We start from the raw sequence: 11,556 nt of genomic DNA on the forward strand, positions 1-11,556 counted from the left end.
AAGCTAAGATCTAGCTAGTTAAGGCTAGAAAATAAATGTTAGGGTAGAAAAACCTTTTGACTAATCTCTAGCTCTTGGTACCTTGAAATATTTTTCTCATTGCTAATTATAAAAAAAAACAACACCAAAAGCAAAATAAAGTTTAGCTAAAAAAAAAGAAAAAAAAAAGGAGATTTCATATGGGAAAGGTTCTACATTATCCCATTTTATTTCCTTCATAGCATTTATTATCTGAAATTGTCTTATTGATTAGTTTATAGGTTTACTGACTGTCTACCATCTGATTTCAGAGTAGGAACCTTAACTGTCCTATCACAACTGTATCCCTCATGCTTAGAAGAGTGCCCAGCACACAGGCAGCCAATACTTATTTCCTAAACAAATGGATTTAAATTTAAATATTTGTTAATATATGATACTAACACTTTCCTTACCTTTTGGATTGCAAAAAGTGATGCTGTTTGCCTCTATACAGACAGAAGTTTGTAAAGTTTTTACACAGGTTGGAATCCCAATAATTTTATACTCATTTCCTATACTCATTTTATTCACCAATTCATCTAAAATTATTAAACGCAAAAGAAAATGTGTTCACTAAATGAAACGTGTACATGATCATATGGTTCAAAGATCTAGAACTAGTAACAATTCAGTAGTTGAATTAGTTGTAAAGGATACTATTGTTTAGTATAATATCCATATAGAATGGCATTAATTATGCAAATTGAGGCAATTTTATTGCTGATAAATTTTGACACTTATAGACAATGATGAACTAACTTCAAGAAGCAAGTTACATAGTAACTAGGTAGTCTCCTATATATGGTCAGAAGGAAAAACAAGATCATTCTACTTAAGATAAAATATTTTAACATTAAATGACAAGAAATGTTAATAAAAATAACCTTATAAATAATACTTTTATTAGGGGAGAAAATAATTTTAAAAGGTACTATTACTGTCTATAATACAGGCAAGGTACTTTTCTATACATTACCCAACTGTAAAGTGTAAGATTGATACTGTCATCCCCACTTTATATATGAAGAAACTGAGAGGTTAAGTGCTTTGCACAAAGCTAAAGTCATTCTTCTTAAAGGACAGAGTTCTAAAATTACCAAAACTGAAATTCACATCTAGGTCTGCCTATCTCCAAAGTCTATCCTCTTGCATTATACTAGATTCATCTCTCATACTTACATATTGGGCAAAATTTTTGCACAAGTTCAAAAACGTTATTTAAAAAAACATATACCAAAAATCTTGACCTTCCATTACACAGTTAGAAGTTGGGTGGCTGTAAAGCTAGGAAAGACAGGTTTATAAGGCAAAACAAGGTTTAACTTCTCTCTATGAGAGAGATCAAATAGTGATCATCATCTTTATCCTTTTCTCTCTTGCTCTTTTTTTTTTTTTTTAAGTTCCAGAGAGCATACTGGTGTACCCTGTAGACCTGGAAGAGAAGACTCAGGCTCAAGAATTGAGAAAATAAAAATTTCAAATCAACCAACCAAACTAGCAACAACAACTAAATCAGCGGTTCTCAACCTGTGGGTCGCGACTTCTTTGGGGGTCAAACGACCCTTTCACAGAGGTCGCCTAAGGCCATCGGAAAACACATATATAATTACATATTGTTTTTGTGATTAATCACTATGCTTTAATTATGTTCAATTTGTAACAATGAAAATACATCCTGCATATCAGATATTTACATTACCATTCATAACAGTAGCAAAATTATAGTTATGAAGTAGCAACGAAAATAATTTTATGGTTGGGGGTCACCACAACATGAAGAACTGTATTAAAGGGTCACGGCATTAGGAGGGTTGAGAACCAATGAATTAAATGATACAGAAAATAATGAAAGGAAAATAAAAATGAATAGTTTTTCAATTGTGTCATGGAATCTTAGAGTTTGATGGATGTGTCCTGAAGTCAAGGAAAGGTCAAGATGAGGGCAAGGAGTCTAGGAAGTGGTTATTTCTTCTGATTTGAACCCGAAAAAGTCAAATTTTATTCATGTAATTTTAAAAAATTTATTTAGGTTCTATGTAAGAATTTATTTGAAGAAAGGGTTTCTACTAAAATATAAGCTGGATAGCCACTTATATTTATACTAGAGGCCCGGTGCACGAAAATTCATGCACTTGGGGGGGTCCCTCAGCCTGGCCTGTGCCCTCTCGCAGTCCAGGATCCCTCGAGGGATGTCCACCCGCCAGCTTAGGCCTGCTTCCTGGGGGATCGGGCCTAAGCCGTCAGTCAGACATCCTTAGCGCTGCCATGGAGGCACGAGAGGCTCCCGCCACCGCTGCTGCACTTGCAGCCATCAGCCCAGCTTGTGGCTGAGCAAAACTCCCCCTGTGGGAGCACATTGACCACCAGGGGGCTACTGCATTGAGCGTCTGCCCCCTGGTGGTAAGTGAGCATCACAGTGACCAGTCGATCCTGGTTGTTTGGCTGTCAGGGTCAATTTGCATATTACCCTTTCATTATATAGGATATTGTAATATATGGATTATATGTAATATATAATAATATATAATAGAATGAAGTGTTATCCTATATAATAAAGAGGTAATATGCAAATTGACCCTCACGAGTAACACCATCACAAGATGGCTGCGCCCACAGCGGAGGTGGGGTTCCCATAACAAGCGATCAGCAGGGATCTGAGGCCACGCCCCCCACCCAGCGGGGCTTGACAGGGGATATCAAGGCATGCCCCCCGCCCCGGCCCAGGCTGGGGGACCTCAGGCCGCACTCCCCGCCTGGCGGGGCTTGACGGGGGTGGGGCCTGCCGGGTCTGGGTCTCGTGCGATTTCGAGGAGCATGCAGATGGGCGGGGACTTGACTCTGGGTCCCGCAGCATGTCCCAGACTCTGATAGGAGGAAGATTTTCATATACATTTTACTAATTTTCTTTCATCTCTGACACTTCTATTATAGAGAAAGGGCAAATAGCAGTATTAAAATATTTCCTCTAAATTAATTCCCTTTTAATGTGCACAAATTTCATGTACTGGGCCACTAATAAGCATATATTTTGAAACTGTAATGCCTGAGTTTGAATTACAGCTGTGCCATGTACTAGCTGTATGACCTTACATACAGTAAAAAACCAAAGTCCCTACCCTCATGAAGCCTATATTCTAAAATAATAACTCCGATATTTACATAGGACACACACATAGACTGATGGGAGATCATTCCCATAAATAAAATAATCACGACCTTGAGCCTTAGTATAGTGCTGCAACATAGCAAGTCCTAATATCTTTTTAAGTGAATGTTGTATAACTAAATGAATAATTGACACAAAGTTAAATATGACTCTTTAAAACACTCAAGAATAAGATGACCTATTATTTTTCATCTATAGCAGTCTCCCCTTACCTGTGGGGTATACATTCCAAGACCCCCCAGGGGATGCCTAAAAGTACAGATAGTACCAAATCCTATATATACTGTTTTTTTCCTATACATACATACCTATGATAAAGTTTAATTTATGAATTATTCACAGTAAGAGATTAACAACAATATTACTAATAAAATAGAACAATTATAACAATATAAGTAGAAGTTAAGTGAATGTGGCATTATTATGTAAAATAAGGGTTACTTACTTGAACACAAGCACTGTGATACCTTGACAGCTGATATGATAACCTCAATTGCTACTAAGTGACAAACAGGCAGGGAGCGTGTACAACATGGAGACACTGGACAAAGGGATGATTCACATCCCAGGAGATTTTATCATGCTACTTAGAATAGTGTGCAATTTAAAACTTACAAATTGTTTATTTCTGGAATTTTCCACTTAATATTTTCAGACCATGGTTGACCACAGGTAACTGAACCATGGAAAGGGAAACCATAGATAAAGGGGGACAACTGTGTAGAAGTGCCACTTATAACGTAAAAGCACAAGTAACTCAATTACATATTTTATGTATTTTATAGCAACTTGCTTTTAGCTCAAATAGAACTTACCTCTTAGGAAAATTGTAAGAGATTGAAACCTAAATGACTGGGTATTAGAATATCCTTGAAAAGCATGAAGTGCCTTTGCAGTAATTATTTCAACTATCTGTTTATCTTAACACAAAGAGCAAAAAAAGAATGTTATTAGAATATTATTCAACTTAATTTCCACATTAAAATATTAGACACTACATTGAAAATTAAAATTAAAAATGTAAAAGCATTTTTTACCACCAAGCACTCTAAATTTTCTGTCTTCTTGAAGTGAAGAAGAACACAGATTACATAAAAAGTCATTTCTTACTGTTGCAGATTCTGTAGCACCAGGCGCATGCACTCTTATATACTGAAATCCTGAAAAGAAGAGAACAGAAGTAAGCTAAATTTGCTTTTGGATTTAGCTATCCATTTTCAGTTCTTTAAAATTAATCTAATTCAAAGTATAATTAATTCAATTTTGCATGTGGGTTCAGAACAGTTCAATTAACATTTATTGATGGTTATTTCTTGCCAAACACTGTGCTAAGGCACTGGTGTATGGATACTTAAACACACAATTTCAATAGGAGGCATTAAGAAACATAATTTCAGTATGTAATATTCATTTACAGAGAGAAGAGAGGAGGGCATCCCACCCAATTGAGAGATGAGGATGAATGGGAAAGATGTCCTGGAGGACTAAAGTGAACTTAAGCCAAAGGGCTGGGAGAGGATATTGCATGGAGTGGGAACAGCATGAACAAACACGTATGAAACAATGTGAGAACAAGTACTTCAGCAATACAAGAGCACCTGTTAAGTTGGTATACGAGAGGGGGAAAATGAATGCATTTCAACTTATAAACACTGAGAGACACCAAATTTTCTAACATGCTTTCTACTCTGTGAATGTTTTAGAACTAATTGTAAACATGATTTAGGATTAAACAATAAATTGTTTAATGTTTTGATTTTACATTTTAATATTTACCTTTTGAAAGAGGGCATGCTTCATCTGAACAAAGAAATCTTGCTCCTTGTGTATACTTGGTTACAGTTGTCATTGCAATCACAATCCCTTGCATCATATAAAATCTTTGAGATGTATAATCAAGTCGAAACTCACAAAAATTAAGACTATAACTTGGCAGAGAAGGTAAATGTGTTAACTTCAGCACGATATTAATCTAATAAGAACATAAAAATTGTATTAATAAAAACTGTAGATCCAATTGGACTTGCATTATAATGTATGTATATTTGTAGGGTAAATCAAGTAAATGATTTGTTAGTGTTATTAGAAACCAAAATTTTAAACATAAATGATATTTAAATATACAGTTAAAGATGCAAAACCCTTAAAATCTTACATTTTAATTGAAAATATCATTTTTAACTATTTTTCCCGAAAAAATACACATTTCCTGGATATAGCCACTGAAAAGATATAAAACATTTCTACTGCCCAGATAGTGATTGCTAAATATAATTTATCACTAAAAGGAACCAGAGCTCCTAGGGAGAAATGGCTGATTCCAGGTCTGGGGCAGAAAATATACCAGATGGACCTGGTACATCTCCTTGTGCTAGAAATCAAGGGAGCTCTAAAAAACTAATGAGTCCTAGCTGGTTTGGCTCAGTGGATAGAACCTTGGCCTGTGGACTGAAGGGTCCCAGGTTCAATTCCTGTCAAGGGCACATGCCCGGGTTTCGGGCTTGATCCCCGGTAGAGGACATGCAGGAGGCAGCCAATCAATGATTCTCTTATCATTGATGTTTCTCTCTCTCTCTCCCTCTCCCTTTCTCGCTGAAATCAATAAAAATATATTTAAACACACACACACACAAAAACAAAAACAAACAAAAAAAACCCAAACTAATGGGATGGCCCTGGCCGGGTAGCTCAGTTGGTTAGAGCATTGTCCTGCTATGCCAAGGTTGCAGGTTTGATCCTGGTCATGGCACATAAGGACCAACCAATGAATGCATAAATAAGTGGAACAACAAATCAATGTCTCCTCCCCCCCCCCCCCCCCATTTCTTCTCTAAAATCAATCAATTAAAAAACAACAACTAATGGGATGGGCCCAAAGGGGATAGGAGCAAACTTTAAGGGATACCCAACGACCAAAGGTAGGATAATAAAAGCATCAAAAAGAATGACAAAGATTCATTGAAAGATATCAGATATACTTAAAAATTCATGAGTTCCTCACAATTATTTTCAAAAAAGAACAAAAACAAAAATAATTATTGGTCATCAGTAGAGGCTAGATTTCAACTCATTACTCTGATAATTCATAAATGGAAATAATCATATATTTATTCTGCCTTTCTTGTACAAATTGTATTTCAGGGTAACCAAAGAGATGATGAAAGAAAACTTCTATTATAGAATAATTTCAGTTAATACATTCCGAAGGATGCTAAAGTAGAAAAATCACAATTTGCAATCTTTTTTTTTATAATTTTTTTTATTGCTTAAATTATTACAAAGAGTATTACATAAGTCTCCTTTTTTTTTTCCCCGCCCTTGACAATCCCCTGGCCTCCCCTACCCCGCAGTGTCTTATGTCCATTGGTTATGCTTATATGCATGCATACAAGTCCTTTGGTTGATCTCTTACCCTCCCCGCTCCTGGCCCCCCACCCTCCCCGGCCTTCCTGCTGTAGTTTAACAGTCTGTTCGAGGCAACTCTGCCTCTGTATCTATTATTGTTCAAAAGTTTATAATGGTCTCTATTATCCATGAATGAGTGGGATCATGTGGTATTTTTCCTTCATTGACTGGCTTGTGTTCTCACAATTTGCAATCTTAATGAAATAATAGATTCTAGGTAATGATCATCAATGGCTGCAAAAACCTTTAGGTGGAAGTTGATAGGGAAACTGTATATTGCAGGGATCTGGTTGACATCACCTAAACTCACTGATGAATTGTGGCATTGCTAAAATGGGACAACAGGTCGCAGAGTTCTCCTAATGAAGTGTACTATGAACTATGAAACTAACTATGATGTATTGTTGTCAAAATGAGTTGAATCTGAATCTAAGCAAGCCTTTAGAGCCAACTTCTATTTTCCAGATATATGGGGTATAGGGGGACAAGTCAAATACCACAAGATCATATCAGTTAAATATAGATTATGAGACATTTTACAGAACAATTAACTAATTTCTTTAAAAATTCAATGGTATAAAAAGGGAGGGAGAGAAAAATGGCTCTAGACTAAGAGAGATTTAGTGAGATGTAAAAACCAATTATAATGTGTAGACTTTTGCTTTGACCCTGTTTTGAACAAATTAACTGTGAGACATTCTTGAGGCCCCAACTGGGTACATTTAAATACAGACTGAATATTATAATGATACCAAGAAATTGCTATTTTTATAAGGGGTGGTAATGTCACTGTGGTTATATAAGAAAAATGTCCACAATTTTTAGAGGTTGATACTAAACTATGTAGGGGTGAAATAACAGAGTATCTGGGACTTGTTTTAAAATATTTCGGAAAACATGTTGATGATGCAGGCATAGCAAAATATTATAAACTATTAAATCTGAGTGATAGATATATGCAGGTTTGTCATATTAGTGCCTTTATTTTGGGGTGTTTTTAAAATATTTTATTATCAAAATGTTTAATGTTATAAGTGATAATACAGGAAACAAAGAAGCGTATGTAAGATATTCTATTGAACTTAGAAAATTTTATTTTAATAAACAAAAAAGAATATAAAATATTTATTTCAAGTCATTTTCAAAGTATTGTATATGTATTTTCTTTGTTTAATTGAACTAAAACTTACTTGAGTTTCAGTCTGTAATTGTCCAATTAATGAGAGAGTCTTAACAGCAATAAAACAGACCTGTGATTTCAAACAAACAAAAAGTTACCAAAAATTTCATGTGGCATAAAATTACTTCTTTCTTTAACTTACTGATTGAAAAACTTCAGCAGCTTTTACAGGATGATGTAAAATGTGATTTCCAAGTTCAGCATCTAATTCAACAATATCAGAGGGGTTTATTAAAATATTGAATCGATAGACAGCATAACTTTGTTTTGAATCTGTAAAAATACACAAATATAAAAATGAGGATAGTCATATATAGGTATTTATTTTAAAGTTTCTAAAATAAAGTTACCTTTGCTAAACATACCATTGTAGTATTTGCAATCATTTATAAACTTTTGGAGCCCTCCACTTCTGTCAAGATAGATAAGGGCTGCCTCTTTCATTTTTAGATTTGACATTTTCTCCTCTTTAATGATTCTTCTGTTACTAATTGATTAAACCACAGTGGTTGGTAAAGACTACAGATGAGAACACCTAGAAATAAAATGAATTAAAATGTACATTGAAGACCTCTAATAAAACTTTACAAGCTATGCAACTTAAAATTGACAGTGAGATAAAACAACATAAAATTTCCAACTTTAAGAAATCCCTATCCAAAGGGAAACAAAACTGTGTTTTCTTTTGCCAAATTACATGTTTATCAACACTAGGTTATAAGGGTCTTTACAAGATTGCAAACTTAATTATTTCTTTCTTCAAACGTCTCTTTACAAAGTAGGTATTCAAAAAAATGCTTACTGAAATAAATATTAGATGATGAGGTTCTCCTGAAGGTGTTGTTTTAAAAAAAATGAAAGTGGCAAAAGTTATTTCATAAATTCAATCTAAGTTACAAAGTGTAGTTAACCTACAAGATCTGAGAACTTGGTACTAGACCCAGCATTTCCAGGCTGCTAGGGGAAAATCAAAATGAAAGAGTTGTATCAAATGATAAAACCTCTTCTGGCTTTAAATCTTCAATACTGACCAACATAAAACATTAAACCAGAGTAACAAGAGTGGAGTATGTAAAATTCATTTAAAGAACAGCAAACATAATTGGAAACAATATCTGTCAATACTTGTGTAAGGTGATTAAGAGTGGATCCTGTGTTCAAGTTGTTGTCAATTTAGAGAAGTCAGAAATAATGACCATCACATTTATTCATTATTAAATATGTATTGGGCATTTGCTATTTATTCGATACCAGACTGTCTTAGGCACTGGGGATACAAATGAGTAAAAGATGTTTTTAGACCTACTACTTGGAGTTTAGGCCACTTTTCAAAGAAAAGTAACTGAGACTGTCCTTTCCGCTATGACATAGGGGGAAACTTCAGAGTCCATTTCTCTGTGGCCGTAAGTTCCTATAATATATCTTAAAGCGTATGCTGTGTTCAGGGCAATACATGTGTGCTTCATTAGGACATAAGATTTCTGGGGCTGAAAGAAGGGAGGCTATCTATAATCATAAAAGCATGATATGCAAATTGATCGAACGGCCAAACAGCAAAACCACCGTCCAGACAACCTTCTGGACGAAGCCGGGGCTGCAAGGGCCGAGTCCCTTGCACAAATTTCGTGCATCGGGCCTCTAGTCCTATATAATAAAAGCCTAATATGCTAAGTGTTTGGTCGTCCGTTCAACCAATAAAAGCATAATATGCTAATGACATGCTAAGGCCACCCAATCACTGGCTATGACCTGCACTGACCACCAGGGGACAGATGCACCAACTGGTAGGTTAGCTTGCTGCTGGGGTCCAGCTGATGGGGAGTGAACAAGATGGGCTGGACACACCCTGGAGTCCTCCTGGGGTCCCTTCCTGGCTGGCCAACCTCCCGCTTCCCTGATCCTGCACTGGTGGGGTCCCTCAGCCTAGCCTGCACCCTCTCACACTGAGGGACCCCCTCTCTCCATTGCACCAATTTCGTGCACCGGGCCTCTAGACCAGTGGTTCTCAACCTTCCTAATGCCGCGACCCTTTAATACAGTTCCTCATGTTGTGGTGACCCCCAACCATAAAATTATTTTTGTTGCTACTTCCTAACTGTAATTTTGCTACTGTTATGAATCGTAATGTAACTATCTGGTATGCAGGATGTATTTTCGTTGTTACAAACTGGACATAATTAAAGCACAGTGATTAATCACAAAAACAATTATGTGTTTTCCGATGGTCTTAGGCGACCCCTGTGAAAGGGTCGTGGGACCTCCCAAAGGGGTCGCGACCCACAGGTTGAGAACCGCTGCTCTAGACGCTAATGAAATGACTGGGTGAGACCCAACCAGAGTATGAAAGCTTCTGAAGCCCGTGGTCATTACACAGGCGATGAAAAGCCAGGGACGTTTTTAACAAGTGATGGGCAGGTTATTTTGGGAGCCAGTGCCCGCTGTCCATGGGGGAAATGGGCTGGAACAGAGGAAGAGTCCACAGTTTCCAGCCATTGAAACCGTCCTGACAGATGGACAGCGGTCCGATCTGGGGCATCAGAAAGGAGCTGGCGCAGAGGAGATGGATTCCAGACTTTGATAATTTCACGCCGGACCCGGTGACCAGCCCGCGCGTGGATTTTCCACACCCAAACACCGAACCCGGAGAAGAGGAGGGGAATGTTCCAGTTCATCGGAGACAGGCACCCAGACGAGCACCAGGACGCGGTGACTCCGGCCGGATTCAGTAGCTTAAAACCCCGGGGAAAGCAGAGGTCCGGGGCGGGGGTGGGGAAAATTGGAGAAAAAGACACGGAAGCCCGCGGAAAGCACTGATGAGGCGAACGCGGGTCAAATTCCAGCCGCCGCCTTACAGTTTAAAGAACCCAAGCGCCGGTTCCCTGGGAACCCGAGCGGGTGGGTGTTCGCTCCCGGCCGCGTCAGCAGGAAATCACCTCACACCCAACGCCGCCGAAGCGACTCCGGCCTCGCACCCAGGGGCCCAGGGCCCCTCCCACGCACAGCGCCCCCCCTCTGGACCGCGGGCCCCAGCCCAGCAACGCGGGACCCCCGCTCCTGCACCCACAGACCTCCGCCAGCCGCGCGCCGCCAGAGCCGGCGACCCAGGGAAGCCCGAGCGCGCACGCGCGCAGCTTCCGTCCGTTGGCGGCGGCGCGGGGGCTGCCGGGACAGCGCCTCCCTGTCACCAGGGCAACCGGGCCCACGGGCGCTTCGCTCCTCCAGTCACGCCCCCTCTCTCCCGGCAAAGCAAAGCAAATCAGAAAAGATAGAAACCACTGGTGGTCGTTTTATCACAGGCCAGCGGTGAACATGTTTGTTGAAAATAATAAAAACTTTCCCAGCGGGATGCAAAATGGTGCAGACAATTTGGAAAACATTCCGGGGGCTGCCTTAAAAGACTAAACACAGAGCTACTAGGTGACCCAACAATCCCCAGCCACATAGTATACATATACATAGATATGAAAGAATTTGAAACACACAAAAATTTATGCAAGAATGTCCATCGGATTATTAATAGTAAAAATAGTGGATAAAGTGTGGATGGAGTCAATTGGCCATAAAAAGGGATGAGGTACTAATACGTGCTACAACATGGACGAGCCTTGAAAACACTATGCAAAGCGAAAGAAGCCAGACACAAAAAGCCAAATATTGTGATTGTTTATATGAAATGTCAAGAATAGGCAAATTTGTCAGAGAGAAGGTAGTTTTCCTCGTATAGATCTTACACATATTTTATTAGGATTTATACCTTTTGGGGCCGGGGGTTGCTAATGTAAAT

The 11,556-nt window shown here is 38.4% G+C and overlaps 1 protein-coding gene across 1 annotated transcript in view; it reads right to left on the bottom strand.

Annotated features, from left to right (window-relative positions):
• MCMDC2 (minichromosome maintenance domain containing 2) overlaps positions 1-10,878 on the bottom strand; it is a 38,662-nt gene extending 27,784 nt beyond the window's left edge. The window contains exons 1-8 of the mRNA XM_070392012.1: positions 10,841-10,878; positions 8,138-8,307; positions 7,915-8,045; positions 7,783-7,842; positions 4,964-5,159; positions 4,225-4,347; positions 4,003-4,107; positions 435-560 (exon numbers count right to left, since the gene is read on the bottom strand). Of these exons, the coding sequence (XP_070248113.1) occupies positions 435-560; positions 4,003-4,107; positions 4,225-4,347; positions 4,964-5,159; positions 7,783-7,842; positions 7,915-8,045; positions 8,138-8,231 (835 nt within the window). The 5' untranslated portion in view covers positions 8,232-8,307; positions 10,841-10,878. The remainder of the gene's footprint in view (positions 1-434; positions 561-4,002; positions 4,108-4,224; positions 4,348-4,963; positions 5,160-7,782; positions 7,843-7,914; positions 8,046-8,137; positions 8,308-10,840) is intronic.
• Between the last annotated feature and the right edge of the window lie 678 nt (positions 10,879-11,556).

This window comes from Myotis yumanensis, unplaced genomic scaffold, assembly GCF_028538775.1.
Source record: "Myotis yumanensis isolate MYYU_CA2020_CCGP unplaced genomic scaffold, mMyoYum1.0.hap1 SCAF_15, whole genome shotgun sequence".
Classification (NCBI taxonomy): domain Eukaryota; kingdom Metazoa; phylum Chordata; class Mammalia; order Chiroptera; family Vespertilionidae; genus Myotis; species Myotis yumanensis.